This window comes from Rhinolophus sinicus, chromosome 9, assembly GCF_057876585.1.
Source record: "Rhinolophus sinicus isolate RSI-liver-muscle chromosome 9, RSI-T2T, whole genome shotgun sequence".
In the NCBI taxonomy this organism is placed as follows: Eukaryota; Metazoa; Chordata; class Mammalia; order Chiroptera; family Rhinolophidae; genus Rhinolophus; species Rhinolophus sinicus.
Genome location: NC_142509.1, coordinates 29,498,641 through 29,518,710, shown reverse-complemented (window position 1 = coordinate 29,518,710; position 20,070 = coordinate 29,498,641). Strand labels below are relative to the sequence as shown.

Below are 20,070 nucleotides of genomic sequence, written 5' to 3'. Positions count from 1 at the left end.
AGTGCCAAAAGCTTTTAACTTTCTCCTTCAATGAAAGCCTCCTGTCTTGAAATGTTTTTCTTCAGCAACAAAGGCGGCAGAGGAGAGACTCCTACTTTTTCAACAAGCTTTATGTTACACTGGCCTCCATAAAGCACCTATTATGAAAGCGAAAGGATAAGATGTTGCATTTCTTTAAAATAATTTAAAATATATTAAATTTTCCAAAGGCAGATTTTGTTTGAGGTGTCTTGATTAGATAAATATATACCACTGAAGGAGAACAGTTAGTACTTTTCAGGAGCTATATTTGTTGAGGGGTAGAGCTAAAACTGGCTCATTAGTCCAATGAGGTGAAGCAGCAAAGTCAGACCTCGTACATAAGGATATCGGCTGAAGTGATGACAACACCAATTCTTAACAATTAAGGAGACATCTTCACAACTGTTCCACTTAAGTACTATGGTTTTTAACATACCATCAAGAAAAACACAGTTGTACCTTAATATCTGTTGAGAAAACACAAATAAATATGCTAATGAATGGCAAACAACTGATAACCAGCCATTTGAACAGTCATGCAATTTAGGACTAAATCCTTGTGTAACCTGACAGAGGAATTTGTCATCTTCACATGCACACCATTGTTTAAAAAAAAAAAACAGCCAATTATAGTGTCTATCGGTCAGGAGCATAGCCTCTGAGTCACCTGTAATTAGTTAAGCTAAGTTAATACCTCCTACCAGAGACAGCTCCATGAAAACTTTGTCCTACTGATCAGAGGGGGGCTAGAGGAAGGAAAGACTTGCCAACATCAAAGCAACTCTGACACAACAGGAGAGAAATTGAAACAACGCCACCACTGCCTCTGAAAGACATGATAAGGACTAGGCAGAAGCCACACTTCCCAGGAGGGGGAGTTTAAACCTGTTTGCCACTGCAGGGAGGCTCGCAAGGCCTCGTTACTTATCCAAACATCAGTAACTGCACTTTGAATCAAAACTACTAGAAAGAGTTCAAAATTGTTTATAAGTGGACTGAAGATTTAAGGGAAGGCTCTGCAGCCACAGAAGTGGAATCCCCTCCCCTATGACTGACTCTCACATGTCATGAGGAAAAAGATCCATTACTAGTTCACTGTAATCTGTTTTTGCTACATTCTATTCACAGTCTCAAAGGGAAATTCTATTTCAATCGAAGACCAGATGTTTGGCCTATTATTCCAGCTACTCCTTTGCCAGGAAGATTTATCCTGCTACAAAGAAAACAGTAAGACTGTAGCATTGCTTAAAAAGTCCTGTATGTGAGGAACTCTTTCATTTTCTTGGGGATTGGCAGTGCTAGCACTTGGTAGGTTGTTAGAAAACTTCGAAGGGCTTTCCGGCATAAGTGCTTCAGTGATGATAGGACCCTAGGAGCTGTCCAGAACTGGACGTGACCGTCCCTTGTCCTGAAACAAAACAGAAAGCAATGCGTTCAGGCAGACCCAGGAAATCTGTTTTCACTGTGATGGATATTACTGTTTCTCCTCTGACTTGCACTAACGGAAGGCTGGCGAGTGAAATGTAACCCTGACTGATGAAAGGGTGTCAAAGCTGTGGTGCTGAATAATTCAGGCTGCTGTGAGGATTATAAGAACGCCAGACACCTTTAATACCAAAGTGCTAACTCTGCCGCACAGACCTTTCTAAATCATACTATGAGTGCAAATGTAACAGGGAGAGTGCCATCTGCTGAATTATAGATGGTCCCTGTCAGGTGGTCTCTGCCCTAGATGGTTTCCCATATAAATTCTGCATCATTTGAACTTATGCTTCCTTGCAGGCTTGGTCCATTAGTTGTCAAGAATTGTAACTCTTTAATTACATTTAGATTAAATATTAAGAGTAATGATAACCTATATTGGCAGAATATTAGGATTTTACATAATCTTGGATTTTCCTTAAAGCCTTCCTCATAGGCGTGAAAATTCTAGATGCTTTCTTTCCTTACAAAGCTACATGGTATACTCAGCAGAAATTGTTGCCCTTCTGTTCAGCTAACAGATACATACCCTGTGGCAATAACTCCACCATGTGGAAAAAATGTGCAGCAAAGACCATTGGTCATAGGAGCAAATGCAATTGGAGTTTTCAGTTCCAGGGCCCAGATCCTGAGGAGTCTGGACGAAAGAGACAAGTATGTTAGCACATCAGCAGACCTGGGGCCAGACCCGTAGGTAATGCTACAATTACTTGCAAACACTAGCTCTGAGCTGTGTAAAGAGATTTCTTTCGTTACCTGTCATCCGCCACGGTGGCCAGGTACAAGCCTTCCGGAGAGAAGCACACCGATCTCAGGGAGCTGATGTGGACATCGCTGTCATCCATGGGGGGCTCAAGCTGGGAGTGGCTGCGGAGAAAAAACAGGGCAGGAAGCCTGAGTGATGGTCCCCTCCACTGTTTATCTTCATCCCCAGGCAGGAGACCAAACTGCCCTGACTATGAAAAGGTTTAAGACGCATCTTGTACCCCGTATGGAAACCTTAGGATTTGCAGACTAGAAAAGAAGATTGGAAAAACAGTGCATTTCCTACGTCTCCAAGTATCTTGTGAAGGGGGCAGAAGGGTTCCTAACACTCCCTGTACTAGTTTCTTTATGCAAAGTAGGTCAGCCCTCACTTGAATGCCACAGAGCAAACTGAAAGTCTTTTTTAGGCTAAGATACATAATTATAGGACTATCTATTATTTGCTTCATAAAACAACAGAGAAAGGGGAAAAAGTAGACCAAATTTGAGAGAACATGAAAATTCATTTTGGAAATAACAGTTTCGGTAGGAGGATCATTCTGAACTTGTTAGTACAGTTATTAGTAAATGGAAAGAAAGAGTCACTGAGGTTTCTTAAAGCTGAATCCAAAGAAGTGCAGCAGCCTCATCTATCAGGAGATGTGAAAGCACTTGGTTCTCAGCTGAGAGCTTAACTGACAAGGAAACACCACTGTCCATCAGCCTTACAATAAGCATCGATTGACTCCACTGTGTCTTTTACCCAGGTTGCCCGGTCCCCTGCCCAGACTCTAAAAGGGACATGTCTAATCCAAGGCAGGTTTCTCACTGGTCACCACACAGGGAAGTCGGAAGCAGAGATCCAGTGCTTACTGGAGTGACCTCAGCCTCTCGCCAGTGTAGGGGTCCCACATGATCACGTCAGTATCGTAAGAAGCCGTGACAAGCAAGGCAGAGTCAGGGGAGAAGTCACAGGAGACAACACTGCTTTGGTGGCCTTCTAGCTTCCGGATCAATGTGTAGGACCGCATGCTCCAGAGAAACACCTGTGGAGAGTAACAGGTGCATGGTGAGGGCTGGAAACAGTGCTTAGGACGTGCACAGTGAGCGCAAGGCACAGCAACGTCCTTCAGGCCCCGTGGCCAAGTGCGTACTCCACTCCCCTGTCCACGGCTCTTCCAGAACACCTCATAGATAGGCTTAAATAAAGTAACAGGTCTGAATTTCTGCGGGGCCTAACCAATGCACATGCTCAAGGAGCTCATTTTCAGGATAAATGGGCCAAACTCAGGAAGACTGCCAGCGGACACGTGTCAGCAAAGGCTTCGGAGCCCTGTGTGCAAACAAGCAGTATGTGCTGACGAAGGCCTAAGCCAAGGGCTATCTTGTCCTTTTCCTTACATCAAACGTAGGGGTCAGGCGTGAACTTCAGAGCTATCAACACGCGGTGGCACCCTGCCAGGCCCTTTTACATCCCCAATGTAGTCAAAGGACCATGGAAATCTGCCCCATGACTACGTCTGACACAGCTCATCACTTGAAACCTTTTTGAGAATCATTCAAAGTAGGATTTTCTTTTCTTTAAGAAAACTCCCTTTCACATAGTCGCAAACCTCCAGTAAATGATTAACCACCTAGGCTGTACCAAATAGTGAATTCTTAACTTGCCCACCTCAGTCACAGCAAACAGTTCCATGCAGATACAAAATTCAAACTGTTCCCAAATTGTTATTGGCTTTGTATTACATTGGTGCAAAAGTAATTGCGGTTTTTGCAATTATTTTTAAACTTTTAAACCACAATTACTTTTGCACCAACCTAATAATACTTTTTAAAATAACAGACAGGATTTCAGGACAAAATTCAACAAGTAACTGTACATTACATGATTTGTAATGAAAATCCTAATTAGATAGATTCAAATTAGATGGTTCAAAGGAAATTTGGATCCATATGTGGGTGGTTTAACTCCAAGGGGAAAAGAAATGTAAAAAGCACCCCTTTCCCATTTGTAAAGACAAACAGCTCTCCGACCATGGCAGTCATCTATTCAAACACCTCCTCTTGCTTCACATCAAAGTGCAAATCAAAAGGGAGGTGTGCAAGAGGTCACACCCACCAGCATGCCGTCTGCTGGGGCTGAGGGGCAGGCGGAAGTTAAGAAGGACACTTGGCTTGTTTACCCTCTCACACAACAAGGCCAGTTCAGACCACCACGTCTTGCTGAACTAAAGCCATAGAGGAAATGGCACCCACTGTGTGAGACTTACGGACTTCTCTCCAGCCGCAGAGCACAGCATGCTGCAGTCGGGGGAGATGGAGCAGCAGTAAACCCACTGCAGATGGCCCGAGAGCACTTGAATCTGTTTACCTGGCAGAGAAAAGGAGCAGACGGTGAGCCGACTCAAAACGACCAAGCAGGAAGACTGAGGAACTGTAGGGATGGCCCGCCCACCCAGTATATCCATCCAGTTCTTTATCAATTGAGTCCCAACACCCACTTTTTAATGTAGAAAAATAAATATGACAGAATTTGTCATTTAAATGCCTGAAATCTATGAATAGAATAGTCTAACACCCAAAGGAAATCACCTACTGTGTCACCAAAATCCCCAAGATCATTGGAATAAAGGGTGTACATAGATCAGGTTCGATAGATCCCTTCCTTTGATAGCAAAGAACATTCTTTCCAGGTCCCCCAACTGCCTCAATTATTTTGAAGCACTGTTCTAAATGTGAGACAGTGTTTATCTTCAGTTTTCTCTCTAATGGTTTTTCCCCCTCGTCATACGAATCCCACTCTACACTCTCACCACCCTGCTCCCCTTCTCACCACCAGGGTGTCTGGATGGGCAGTGGTGCAGAGTGATTAGGGCCACATGCTCTGGAGGCAGGCAAACTTGGGTTTGAACCCTGGCTCCACTGTTTACTTGGCGCATAACCCTAGGTCACTCATGTAATCTCTCCAGGACTCAGTTTTTGGAAATAACGAAATGCTCGTCCATAGGGAAATGAGTGAATAAAGGGTGGTATATCCACCCTGTCAATACAGCTGAAATTAAGGATGTAGAATAAATTAAGGATGTAGAATAAATTAAGGCAAGTTGTGCAGGGCAGGGCCTAGCTCCTGGGCACATTACTTTATTCCCCTCCTTGCCTTGAAAAGCCACAATAACTGGCCTAGTGCATTCCGCCCCCTCTCAGTTACCCTCAGCTAGTCCTCCCTTCCCAACCCCCAAGTGATTTTCAAAGCCACCTCAAGGACCTTCAAGCTGCCTCTGGACACACATTACAAATGGCGTTGCCTCTGAGAAGCCTTTCTGGTCAGCAGGCCTATCTTAGGTTGTGTGATTACAAGTTCCGTGGTAACGGGCAGAAACTACCTCGAGTTTTCTTAATGATTAGATGCCTTCAGATGAGGATAATACAAGCACCTCCTTAGTTGTTTGGACAAATTATCAGGCTCGTTTCTAAGAGGGTAAGAGACAGGTCCCCTGTCATAATTTGGGGAACAATCGTGGCTCAAGCACGAGTACCGGTGCCTGTGCATTATCAGTGATGAGTGTGCCCCCTCAGGAACTATTCACATCACCATTTCTTCCTGCCACTTCCCTCTTGCCCCTGCATCCCAGCCCACATGGGGAAGAAAACGACCAAGCAATGAATTCCGTCTCTGTCACCAGAGATATGTGGAATTCTTTACTGGGCCGCTCCTATGTATAATTCTGCTCAAGGGAGTATTCTGTAAAAGCTGACCCCCTCTAGCCTGGGAGAATTCTTTTGACCTAGATTCTACTGCACAAAGAAACTTTATTTCTAACAGGAAGTACCCACCATGGATGACTTCCTCTACGTCAGTGGTTCTCAACCTGGGGACACTATGCCCTCCACGTGGACATGGGCAATGTCTGGAGACATTTTGGTTGTCACAACTGTAGAGTGCTACAGGCCAGGGATGGTGCTCAACATTCTAAAATGCAGAGGACAACCCACAACAAAGAATTATCCAGCCCAAAACGTCAATAGCGCCATGGCTGAGAAAACGTCTTCTCCATCACATATTTTCAATAGAAGTGAAATCAAGAGTGGTGGAAACTGGTTCTTGATGGCCAAAATAATCCTATCTTTCTTACGTACAAAGCATAAATATGCATTCAGTACATAAATAGATATATACAGCACATCTTTGGTATTAAAATCTTCCAGGGTTAGGGGGGTGATTGGGAAAAGTATGTCTAAAAGGCTCCTTAGGGGACAGTAATAGAAACAGGTTGAGAAACACTATTCTGGGTAAAAGTGACATTGGTAGAGAAAGGGACAAATAACAGCATTTTGCGAGTTGCCGAGGAGGCCATCACCTTCATACCATGTTTATTCAGGTCCCAGATGCGAAGAGTCTTATCACGAGATGCCGAGACCAAAATCAAACTACCACTGGGTGTGAAGCTCAGATCTCTTACGACATCTTGGTGGCCAGAAAGATTCAAAAGCAGGAGCCCTGGAGTGGAAGGAGGAGCACTCAGTCAGTGGGAGAAGTGGCACCGGGTCTGCCAGGCACAGCTACAGCCCTCAGCCAACTGGGAGGTTGGCGGCCCCTCTGGCTCCTGCTCAGAACGTGAACATAAGCCTCCGAAGCCTTGTGCCAGCCAGAAATGACCTACCTGTCTGTACCTCCCAAATCTTGATCTGTCCATCATTGAGTCCTGTAGCGAGGATCAGGCAAGAGACATCTGGCACTTGGGGATGGTGGCGTGCCCAGGGCTTCCTGCTGGGTGGAGAAGGCCACGGGCTGAAGGCCAAACCCCAGACGATCTGCCCACAGTCCAGAGTCTTCTCCTTTGGGCTGCCGCGCCCTTTTGTATCATTTTTGCTGCTTCGGCTTTTGGCTTCGAACTCTTTAGGGATGCTGGGGGAAGTAGAGAGGTCTTAATGAGTCTGACGTTGTCACCAAGTCAACCGTCTTTTCATCGTGGGTATCAAAGACTTTAAAACCCTGGAAACAAACTGGCTTTCGCTGAATTCTGGTCTGACTTCTTTTTCTTTTTAGGATTTGTGTAACAGAGGCTTCCCTGGCCTGGGCTCATTCCACTTGTGACTGCCCTGACATGGGTGACCTGCTCTGTGGGATAGCTAGCTCACAGATGCTCCTGGGCGCCATATGCTTCCTCAGAAAGCGCTCTCGAGTTTTGTTATGTGGAAACAAAGATGCACTCGGTTTCCCCCATAAGAAAGCGTGCTAGGGGTTTGGAACGAGGACAGAACTTAGAATCTGAACACCCACCTGTTTGTTGGCTCTCCTGACTGATGAGCCCCCCATCTTGAGCTTAGAACTAATTCCCAAGAAGCAGGAAAACAAACCCCTTTCTGGCCAACAGTTGGCTTGGTACATGCTGATTTCTGCCTTCTCTCACTATGTTCCAATCAATTAATGTGGCTCATTCCTTTACTTCCCTGGTGGTACATCCAGCACAGGAACCAACCAACGGGATAGTCAACAGAGAGAAAGAACCCACAGAACTATTCAGGGGTGCACTGACCTGAAAGACCTCATAGCTTGACCCTCAACACAGGCGCAGATAAGCTGAGTGAGACTCAGTCCCTAAGATACAGGGTCCTTCCAGCACCCTGCCCAGCAGACAGTATCTCAAAGGTATGAGCAATCAGACTGCCGGAGGTTCAGTCCGAAAACCTGAAAGTTCCCTGTCTGGGGTTCGCCGTATCAGTGCAAGCGCTGAGTCCTACTTTTCTATGTGACCCTGACCACACACTCTGGGGTGTACTGACCTAGGGGAAATAGACATGCTAAAGCTGGAACTCAGTCCCATGAGAAAGCCTATCCTCACATATATGTAATTAGACCTCTTCATGTATTACATTTGTTCCCCAAATGTTAATTAAATCACATTTTTGTCCGTTGTGTGCTTGAAATCTATTTAAAAATTTTAACCAAGCTCACCTATAAAATTAGGAGGAACTGAAGTGTAGCCGCCTTCAGCTCTAAAACTCTGCTAGTCTAAATCAGAGCTTGGCCAACTATGGCTAGGCCAGCAGTCTGTTTTTATAAATAAAGTTTTAATGGAACACCATGCTCATTTTTTCACCTATTGTCTATGGGTGCTTTGATGCTGAGTAACAGCAGAGGTAAGTAGTCTCAATAGAGACTATACGACCCACAAAGCCAAAAGTATTTACTCTCTGGGCCTTTATAGAAAAAGTTTGCTGACCCCTGGTCTAAATGGCCAAATATAGTCTGAAATGTTGTTATTCCGACGAAACGTTTGGATGTGATCATGAATGTCTTTTTGATTGGGCCTGGTCAAGCCACACGGGACCCCAGCCTGCCTAGCCGCACACACGGTGCAGAGCTGCCTGGCCGGGCCCCAGGGCCTGGCTTTCCCACCCAGAGAAGCAGCACAGCACAGGCTACAGGAAGAACTTTGCCGGACAGCTTGGAATCTCCAAAGTTACATTTGTTTCATTTTTTATAAAATCCTACTTTCAGTATTTGAATCAAGGGATACTTCTGTAGCTACTTTCTTCAAAAGAAATTAAGGCATATTTACATATTAATTCATTTTAATATTATAGGTGTAATTTCTCTAGAAAGAGACACTAACAGCTCCATTTTAGGGGTAGAGTTGACTTTCCAGGGGTAACAAAATCAGGAGGAGAACTGGAACGAGAAAGTAAGTCCTGGGTATCCCAGCCCTGTGCTCGGTAGAGCCCCTGGACTTCCGAGCCTGTCAATGAATCAAGGGATGAGTTATGGGGTGGGGGGGGGGGTAATTAAGGGGAAGGCAGATTTGTTGGGAGAGCTTAACTTCACTGAAATTAAGGTTTCTCAAAATTTTTATTTCTAAAAGTAGTACAATTATCTGGTTAATATCAATTATCTGTTCAATAGCAAAGGTACACATGATTTTTAAAAATGTGTGACAATCCTAACAAGAATATAAATGCCTCTTAAAGGACTGTTTAAAAAAACAACAATTATTTTAAATTATAAAAACAATAAAGAATGTCAATTATAATTGAAAACTAAATAAAGAAAACAATAGAAAATTTGGAAATGAGACAAATAATAACTAATATGGGCAAACTATACTTACACATAATAATGCATATATTTAAGTACAAGGGTGATTTTCAGGAAAACAACAGATTTTCCATTTTATGCTTTAAAAACAACTTTTTCAGACTATAAATTTATATCAGACAAGTCTAGATACGAAGTCGCTTGTATTTAAAGTGGGGGGAACAATAAACAATGCATGATCTTGGCATTATCATTAAATTGACCATAAAAGGAACTGAAAATCATGATTTAAAAAACACACAACCATCTCTGACAGCTGCAAAAATATAAGGAAATGACACCATGTCCTCAACCATTTTCTCATCACTAGATTTGAAGCAATTTCTGATTTTTAACTACTATATAATTAATTTCATGATGAAAATAGGTGTACGTAAATAGATGACCCCTTTCTGAGATTCCGAATCACCAGCAGAACATTTTTAAGGTCCTTAATGCCCATCGCCAGTCTTCCTTCCAGAAAATGCACAATTTATGCCTCCGGACCCCAGCAGTGCGCAGAGTACACATCTCCGTGAACTCTCATCAGCGTTATCTACTATCAAGGCAACAAGTTGCAGACTAAACTTATTAAAAACTTAAATCTAATATGCATTTTATAGAAATGCCCAAAGCAAAACAAATGAGACCCTCAAGGGCAGAGGCCATGTTTCATTTATTTCAGGATTCTCAGCCCTTATTTCAGCTTCAGGCAAAGATTTGCAACAAATGATGGCTGAATAAATAAATGAAGACAAAGAGTTGCCCTGGGACAAATGAAAAAAATGCAGATGCTGGGCCCTCTGACTGGAGGCTCACAGCATTCAGATGCTGGCACCTGCCCAGCCCAAAGAAAGAAAAACTAGTTAATATCGGAAACTAATCGTGGTAGATAATAAAAAGACAAATATCCAATTTAAAAATGGGCAAGGATGGGGGCCGGCCCGGTGGCTCAGGCGGTTAGAGCTCCGTGCTCCTAACTCCGAAGGCTGCCGGTTCGATTCCCACATGGGCCAGTGGGCTCTCAACCACAAGGCTGCCAGTTTAATTCCTCAAGTCCCGCAAGGGATGGTGGGCTCTGCCCCCTGCAACTAAGATTGAACACGGCACCTTGAGCTGAGCTGCCTCCTGGATGGCTCAGTTGTTGGTTGGAGCGCGGGCTCTCAACCACAAGGTTGCCAGTTCAATTCCTCGACTCCCGCAAGGGATGGTGGGCTGTGCCCCCTGCAACTAGCGACGGCATCTGGACCTGGAGCTGAGCTGCACCCTCCACAACTAAGCCTGAAAGAACAACAACTTGAAGCTGAACAGAACCTTCCACAACTAAGATTGAAAGGACAACAACTTGACTTGGAGAAAAGTCCTGGAAGTGCACACTGTTCCCCAATAAAGTCCTGTTCCCCTTCCCCAATAAAAATCTTAAAAAAAAAAAAAATAGGCAAGGATCTGAAGACAATTCTCCAAAGAAGGTATACAACGGCCAAGAAACACATGAAAACATGCTCAATGTCAGTGGCCGTGAAGGAAATGAAACTCAAAACCACGAGATGCCACCTCACACCAACTAGGATGGCTATGCTGTAATAAAAAAGACAGACAATAACAAGTATTGGTGAGGATGTGGGGAATTTGGAAAACTCACACATTGCTGGTGGGATTGTACAATGGTCCAGCCACTTTGGACAAGTCTGATAGTTCCTCAGTTAAACATAGAAAACATATGAAATCATATGTCCACACAAAAACTTGTACATAACTGTTCATAGCAGCATTAATCGTAATAGCCAAAGCTGAAAACAACTCAATTGTCCACCAATTAACACATATATAAACAAAATGTGGTATTTCCATATAATGAAATATTTGGCAATAAAAGGAAATAAGGGGCGGCCGGATGGCTCAGTTGGTTTGAACGCGAGCTCTGAACAGCAGGGTTGCTGGTTCGATTCCCACATGGGCCAGTGAGCTGCGCCCTCCACAACTAGATTGAAGACAATGAGCTGCCGCTGAGATTCCAGAGGGGCGGCCGGATGGCTCAGTTGGTTAGAGCGCGAGCTCTCCACAACAAGGTTGCCGGTTCAATTCCCACATGGGATGGTGGGCTGCGCGCCCTGCAAGTAAAGGCTGAAAATGGCAACTGGACTTGGAGCTGAGCTGCGCCCTCCACAACTAGATTGAAGGAAAATGACTTGGAGCTGATGGGCCCTGGAGAAACACACTGTTCCCCAAAATTCCCCAATAAAATTAAAAAAAAAAAAAAGGAAATACTGATAACAAGCCATTAAGATGGGTGTGTAAATTATATCTCAATAAAGCTGTTTAAAAACACTTGGGGCTAACATAATCTTGATAGAATTCATTTTCACATGTACAGAATGCGGGGCTCTGGAAACCTCAATGATCAATTCCGAACCTTTCAGCCAGTTTCCCTCCCCTGTTCTTGGCCAGGGAAACCCAAGAGTAGCGAGTACTGTACTTTGCTGTGTGTAATACGCTCCCGTGTATAATGAACATCCATGGTTTTGGCCCAAACTTTCAGGGGGGAAAAAAATCTTTCGTTTTAATTTTTTCATTCAAATTTTTATTTGTTTACCTTTAGGTACTTGGTTTTTGTATTATTAAAGGAATTTTAGCATTTATTTTTTAACATATAATGGTACAAGAAATTTTATGTATCGGTAACAAATTTATGGTATTTACGCATCATAGAAGGCCAAGAACTCTTCAGTTGTTGCAAGTTCTTCTAAGTTCAACAAAACCGATGATCGTATTCCAGGGTATTATAATATTTTGCATAAGGATATCGTTATGGATTTCTAGAGTTACCCTTTTAATTCATAACCATAAATAAAAGGATTAAAAACATTTATATAGATACTGAATTCGTACGACACATGTATAATGCGCATTCTTTTTTTCCCCTCACAATTTTGGGCAGAGAAGTGGCAAAATACCGTAATTTGGGAAAGGGCTCATGTCCCCAGCATGAGGACTGTTTTGGGTGCCAGAGTACTTACAACTGCTCCTCCAACGGCCAGGGGATCAGCTTGACAATGCAGTGTCCTTGAGACCAAGCAAACCAGGCTCCATCTGGGGAGAAGGCCACACTCCAGGTTTCACAGCTTGACTTCCAATCAAACTGGTGGGGGCGTCCGGGCTTCAGTTCAGCCAGCAGCAGTGGTTCCTCTGAGACAGGAGACAGCATGCTTCCAACAAGCACCCTCACCACGCTCCCTGACCACCAACTACCTCACTGACTCACACACAGGAAAGCCAATGTCTCTTTATAGCAAAGGGTGACACTGTGGATCTGGTAGGGAGTGGTCCTTTAAGTGACCTGGGGCAGTCACAGTAGCCACAGGCCACATTCCACCCCGGTTACAAAGTCCTGGCACTCCCTACTGCTGGTTACCCATGACTCCCAGTAACCTTTGGGTGGGTAAACCCAGTGAATGGAGGACTCATTTTCCTATGAATGCCTGAAGAGAAAGGAAGGAGAGACCAGACAAGGCAAGGATCCTGTCAGATGGCAGATTAGGAGGCTTTCAAATGTATTTAAATTCTCCTCAAAAGAACCTGCTATGGGCAAACAGTATCTGAACCTGCTATGGGCAAACAGTATCTGAAATTCAAAGGCTCCCGTCTCACTCACCTGCCTCCTCCCCTTTACCAAGGCTAAAATAAAATGCTCTGGGCTTGCTTCCTCTCGCTCAGACCTCTTGATATGGCCCCCCACTTCTATCTCCTCTCTGTTCTCATTTAAGACGTTATCCCATCTTGCCCAGGTCTTTTACAAGACTCTCCGGATTTATTTTCGTGCCCCTAGCGACCCAGCCAAAGCTGAAAGACATCACATTCCGCCATTTCTTTCACATACATTCCACCTGCCTACACCATAAAGGCAGCTAAGCCTGGGCTCCCCCCCCACACCCATGCCATGAGCTCCGGCATCCTTTGAGTTACATCTCCCCAAACACTGAGTCGTGCCTGAGGAGCTCCTTCGCATTCACAACTGGACTCGTTTTCTGAATGTGAGAATCCTACCTAGATTAGCAACTGAGAAGTGTACCCGGATCTCACACTATGAGAGGGAAATAAGTCCCACTCGACTTAATGCAGTAACTAACCTCCCTCTGCCCTCCCCGCACCCCTAGAATGTAAGCACCCTTGCTCCAAAATACCAAGACGGTTTCATCCGGCCTAGCACAGCACCTCGTGAAGGGTAGGTGTCGGGCTGGTGCTTTTTCATCCGCCTGAAGGGCAATTCAAGTCTCTACTCCAATGGAAAGTTTTCAATGGCTGACGAAGACGCTGGTAAGTTAAAGGCCTTCAGAAGTGACTTTTGGACCGCAATGATTGTGACATATACTACTATAAAAAACGCCTCCATCCTCACTGAGGTCACTTCCTGGTGTATATGTTCCACTTTAACAGCTTCGAGACGTTCACCCTTTTATAGATACTAATTTAAACAGCCCACATGTCATATGTCTTAGGACACATCTTTATGTATCTTCTCACAGTTTGATTTAGTTGAAATCAGGATGTATCCTACAAGCAATGACTTTTCATAGGTCAATACAGTATTTTTTCAGTGTACATAATGGCAATATGATCCACAATATCTTGGATTCAATGAAACAGATGGTAAAGATGAATGCATATGTATGTACATAATATTTATGTATCTACATATATTTTCTGGTATATGCATTATAGAAAAATACATGGGTCTATCTTGTTTTATAAAGCAAGTGTGTTGCTGAAAATTCTGTCTTTAAATAGAATTTTAATAAATCATATCAAGACTTTGGTGGCTTTGCTATTTAAAGCAAATTTAAGGAAATTTCCTTTATATTCACTCCCTGAGGTTTTATGTGTAAATCTAAAATATTAGGTCTAAATTGGAGTTTGTATAGGCCCAAACATTATAATTCCTCCTAGAAATGTGTATGTGTTTGCACATGTGATGCTTTTATTTAAACCATTACTTGTCTGTAGAAGCACACTCTTTTGGATGCATTTGCAAGGTAAGAACATTTTACTTTATATTTTAAAGCCAAAGCAGGTCTCCTAATGTTACACAGCAATCCTGCAACAGTTTCTTCATTCTCATTACTTGTAGGTTATTTTCTCATGGTGACACAGCCCTCATTTTCTGCATGTAGTCCAGCGGTTCTCAACTGGAGGTCATTTTGCTCCCTGGGGATATGTGGCAATGTCTGGAGACATTTTGGGTGTCATAACTAGAGGTGGAGCTGCTGGTATCTAAAGGGTGGAGGCCATGGGTGCCGCTAAACATCCTACAATGCACAGGACAGCCCCCCCACGAAGAATTATCTGGCCCAAAATGTTAGTAGTGCTGAGGCTGACACACCGGATGTAGTCAAATATTAATGGCACCGACTGATCTCAGGTCCATTTTCATCAGTTGACCTGGATGAAAATTTCTTGATTCCTTCCTGACAATATTTACACTTGGCTTACTTCCTCCGTAACATGCACGGTATCCACCCTTTGGACACCATGGAGGCTCTACACATTATAAACAGGGGTCATCCTTGATTTCTCTCTTTTCTTAACCTCCCAATCCAAATCCACTAGCAAGTTCTATCAAATCTGTTTCCAAAAGACTTGGCAAACCTACCTTCATCTCCATGGCTACTATTCTAATCTATGCATCATCATCTCTCACTAAGCAGCCTTCCAACTGCGCTCCCAGCTCCTGCTCTGGCCCCTACCACCCATTCTCCTCACCTCCCAAAGTAATCAGTTTCCATCACTTTTAGAATAAAATCCAAAAACGCCTCACCCTCCCCTCAAAGTCCTGCAGAAGCTGGCCCCTGCCTTTGTCTCCCACCTGGGCCTCCATCTCTCCTCTGCCTGTCCCTGGCTCTAGCACACTAGCTTTGTGTCACCCCCTGACTATGATCAATTAGTTCCAACCTCAGGGCCTTTGCACCAGCTATTCTCCTCCTCCCCTGGAATGCCCCTCCACGGCTGGCACCTTCGCTTCACTCAGGTCTCAGCTCAAATGACAGCTCCTTAGAGAACCCTTCTCTGACCCCAAGTCAATCTCCTTCACAACTCATTTTATTTTCTTTACAGCACAATCACTAATACTATTATCTGTCTTCCCCAACTAAGACATCAACTCCACGGGAGCAAGGAGCTTGTATGTTTATCCCCAGTACCTAGCAGAGCTCCTGGCAGAGAGCAGGCAGTCAGTGAATATTTGTTGAATAACATACACATGATATACCTCTTAAATTATAAATTAAATGAAGCTCCTTAAACTATTATGATGCCGACGTGAAACATTTCACATGACATGCTTCTTAAACATGAGCCAGATCCAGATTTCACATACTATTTCTGTGATTTGGGGATTTAATCTCTTGCTATTTCAGGCTCAGGAATCCAGGAGCTAAAAGAAGAAAGAACCCAGTAACTTCTGTCTGTTGGTTTTTAGAACTAAGGAAATTCTGAAGGGGAGTTTGGGCCCCAACTAAACCTGGCTGCTGGAAAAGCAAGCCATAATTAGTGCTGAACGTAAAAATAAAAGCAGAGAGAACCCAGCTTCATCTGGGATTGTACCTGCTGTAGCCCTTCTTGGTGAAAAAGATGAGGGTTTTCTAATTAAACATTGGGATGTGTATGGACACACATGCTGAATGGAAAGATATTGATTATAGGTCTCTTCTGTGAAAGGAGATTCGCCTTAACACAGAAATAATAGCTATGCCTCTAGCTGGCAAGAAGCAAGATAATTTGTCTTGCCTCGGGATCTTTACATTAGATGTCCCGTTAGCCTGGAAAACTCTGCCTGGCTGGCCCTAGATCTTTGCCTGGCTGCTCCATATTACAGTTCAGGGCTGCGTGCTGATGTCACCTTCTCAGAACCCTTCCTGGCCTCATTACCTGAAGTGGCCCAGTCACTTTCCTTTCACTCTATTTAATTTTCTTTATAACCATCACTCACCCATCTTTTCTTGATTGCTTGTTGTTTTTATGTATTGTCTCTCTTCCCCATCCCCACCCCAAACTTGCCTATCTGTTGGCTGCTACTGGGCTGCGCTGTCCAATAGAATAACTATTAGCCACATGTGGTCACTGACTATTTGAAATGTGGTGAGTCCAGATTAAGACGGGCTGTTATGTATATAATACACACCGTATCTTGAAGACTTAATCCAAAAAAAAATCTAAAATATATCAATAATTAATCATGATTACATGTTGAAATAATATTTTAGATATGTTGGACAAAGATACAGTTTTAAAATTAATTTCACCTGTTTCTTTTTTTAATGCAACTACTAGAACACTTGAAGTTACTTACGTGGCTCACATTATATTTCTATTGGCCAGTGCTGGTGTAGAGAGTGCTTGCTGAGTGCCTGGCACATAGCAGACACTCAATAAACATTTGTTAAATGAATACACGAATTCTAACCACCCTCTGAAGATATCTACTGCTGTCCATTGTAATCCCATTACAATAGGCTTTATTCAGTTTCAAAAGAATGTAAAACTCTCAGGCTTTTTTTTTCTTTTTTTACCAGTAGCTTGGCAGTTCTCAACAGCTCTGCCCACACCCCAAAACACAGTCGTTAATCATTAGGAAAAACCCAGAACTGGAAACAGATTCCTGCTAAAAAGGGAGGTTAGTACAGATCACTTTCAGATTTAACTATAAGGCGTCAATGAAAATGACAGCGGAAGCTATAAAAAGATTCACATAAGATTCAGACAAACAGTAGGGGCCATTTATAAAGAGTTCTATGGGTAACACAGTCACTGAAAAGAAAGCCCTTATCTAGATGGGAAGGCAGAGAGAGCTGCCTCTACACCTTTTACTGAATGCCTGACTCCAGCAAACAAAGAAATGTCATTTCCCAAATTAAAAAGTTACACTACCCCAGGGAATACCCTGATTTCAACCTACCCACCCACAATCCCTGCTCCATCAAAGGAGCCAGGGAAACAAACGTCAACAATCAGAATTCTCCAGGCCAGGATGAAGCTTTAACTTCACTGGAAGAATACAAAGAGGTTCTGAGCCCGAGGCCTTGACCCCTTCTGAGGATTTTCCCTAAGGAAACTGCCTGTGAGCGTGGGGGTATACTCAAGAGTTGGGACTCCCAGAAAAAAATCCCAAACCCACACCAAGTTTTTATATAGGTGAGGTTTAGGGGTACGGTGTCTGAAAGGGAGAACGAGGGACGTCTGGAGGTTTTGCCTCTGCATGACGAGCACACCATTCCCACTGAGATTGAAAGATCATTTGGGCTGGTTCTGAAATACACCCAATATTCTCCCACTTCCACCTGGTCTCCTGATGACAGCTGTTAACAAGGACAGAGGCAAGTGTGTACCTCACCCATGGGTGTACCCTCAACTTGTCCTCTCATATGTCACCAGGGATCCGCAAACCCCCTCCACTAGAATCAATCTCCACTGGGAAAGGCTCAGAATATAAATATATATATATATATATATATATATATATATATATATATATATATATATATATATATATATATATATATATACACATAAATATGTATATATGCATAAAATTTACCCCAGGCTCCATTTTTACGAATAAGCAAATTTAGGAAGCTCCGAAGGACCACTGAGGCAGGTATTATTTTCCCATTTTTGCAGATACAGAACTGACACTTAGGGGGACGGGGGTGGTTAAGTGGCTTGTCCTCGACCGCACAGCTTGTAAGGGGCAGAGCCCGACTCTCACCCAGACCTGCGAGTGCGTCACCGGGTACCTGGGCAGCCACTCCCTTGGGTGTCAGCCCTTTAGGGCTTGGTGCACCCCGGATCCCACCCCGGCGGAGGTGTCGGGCCCCGGGCGCCCCCCACTGTTGGGAGAGGGTGGCGATCCCCGCCACGCAGAGGCCCGTTCTCTCCAGGTCCTCCCGGCGGCGAAGGCGGTGGCGACCGCTGACAGCGAAAGTGAAACAAAGCTGGGCGCCGGGCGCGCTCCCCGCCGCCTGCTCGCGCGGACGGCCCAGGCCGGGCGCCGCGGCCGCGTCCTCCTCCCACGGCCGAGCCCCCCCACCCCGCCCCGGGAGGACAGGCCTGGTCCCGCCGGGCAGGCACGGGTGCGCCCCGGCCCCACTCACCTCCGGCCTCCATGGAGGACGCGCGCAGCCCCGCGGCAGGCGGCGGGCGCATCAGCCCCCCGGGCCGCCGGCCCTCATGCCGCCCCCGCGCCGGCCCCCGCCCCGGTCCCGGCCCCGCCGAGCCCGCAGCCTCCGGGAGAGGCCATCAGCTGCTTCCCGTCACATGGCGGCGAGCGCGGGCGGGGACGCGCGGGGGGCGGGGCGCAGACAGGATAGAACCGGGTAGGGGCGACGGGGCTGAGGGAAAACGGGGCGCTGGGGAGCGGGGCTGAGGGGGAAACGGGGCGGGGAGCGGAGCTGAGGGGAAACGGGGAAGGGGCAGGTGAACGCGCACAGGATAAAAACCCGCGAAGGGGAAAGGGGGGGGACGCAGAAAGGGGGGCAGGTGAACGCCGACCCGGTAAAAGCGAGGGTGTGAGAGGGGTGCAAACCGGAGGGGGCAGGGTAAGGAGCGGAGGGGACGCGGGCCCGGTAATAACGCGGCGGAGGCGGGGCACGAGAGAGATGGGGGGTTAAAAAATAAAAATGGGGGTGCGGCGGGGCTGAGGGGAGAACGAGGGAGGGGGATACGAAACGGCACCGGTAATAGGAGGGGAGAAGCGGGGAGCTGAGGAGAAAACGGGGGGAGATGGGGCACGATGAAATTGGGGGTGCGATGGGGGGAGCCCAGGTGAAAACGGAGGCGGGAACGAGTAGGAAGGGAACTAATAAAAATGAGGACCTGAAGAAGCAGGGGGTCAGGGGAATTGGGGAGACAAAAATTGAAGACTGAGAAAATAGAGTGATAGGGGTCCCGGGAACAACCAAGCCTTGTTAAAAGGGGGAGGGAAAGGAATGAGGATGGAGAATCAAATCTGGGACCTGAGGAAGCCGGGACCCGAGGCAGAGACCAACACAGGGGCTGGGGGTAAAGTAGGGGGTGAGGAAGGAGTCAGCAGGGCCGTTTGAAAAGAAATGGGAACCAGAAAAGGAAAAGCCCCGTGGAAAATGGAGGGCGAACCTTGCATGCCAAGGTTAAAATGGGCGGTGAAAAGGGGGCATCGAAAAAGAGTAGGGGTCCCAAAAATGGGCAAGCTGGGTAAACATGGGTGTGACCTAGGAGGGCTGAGGCAAAAGGGCCCCCAGAAAGAGGTCTTCGTGGACTGGTGGGGACAAGAGAAAATAAGCAGAGGTAAATTTTAGGGGGCTCAGAAAACAGGTTTGGGTTAAACACACACACACACACACACACACACACTAAAATGGAGGGACTGGGTTTAAAAGGACATGGGAAACAGGTTAAGGTAGGAAACGGGCTTAGTTATAAAGGAAGTACGCATAAAATGGGACAGCTTTGCTAAAGAGTTGGGTGACTTGGAGTGCAGTAAAGAAAGGGGGAGAAAGGAATGACCTAAGAGGAAAGGCCTAGAAAAGGAAAAGGGAATTGAGTAACCTCAAGTGGGAGGTGAGGTGAGACATTGTGGGGACTACAATTAGCTGGGCCCAGTGAAAATCTCCAAAGCTACCAACAATTACAGGGACCAGACTGCTGATGTCAATTGTCTTTTCAGTCCTCAGTTCTGTGTTCTCCATGATGACTGCTACCCTAGCCCTTTAATGTTAGAG

General features: G+C 45.3%; 1 protein-coding gene across 1 annotated transcript; it reads right to left on the bottom strand.

The window, feature by feature from the left end:
- Nucleotides 1–270: 270 nt before the first annotated feature.
- Nucleotides 271–18,650, bottom strand: WSB2 (WD repeat and SOCS box containing 2). The gene is made up of 9 exons (XM_074321398.2): nt 18,466–18,650; nt 12,340–12,508; nt 6,909–7,153; nt 6,614–6,745; nt 4,518–4,618; nt 3,121–3,293; nt 2,260–2,370; nt 2,033–2,140; nt 271–1,429 (listed from the first exon to the last, which is right to left on the bottom strand). Exons 1-9 carry the CDS (start codon nt 18,515–18,517, stop codon nt 1,267–1,269), a joined length of 1,254 nt encoding a protein of 417 aa, XP_074177499.1. The 5' UTR covers nt 18,518–18,650; the 3' UTR covers nt 271–1,266.
- Nucleotides 18,651–20,070: the final 1,420 nt, after the last annotated feature.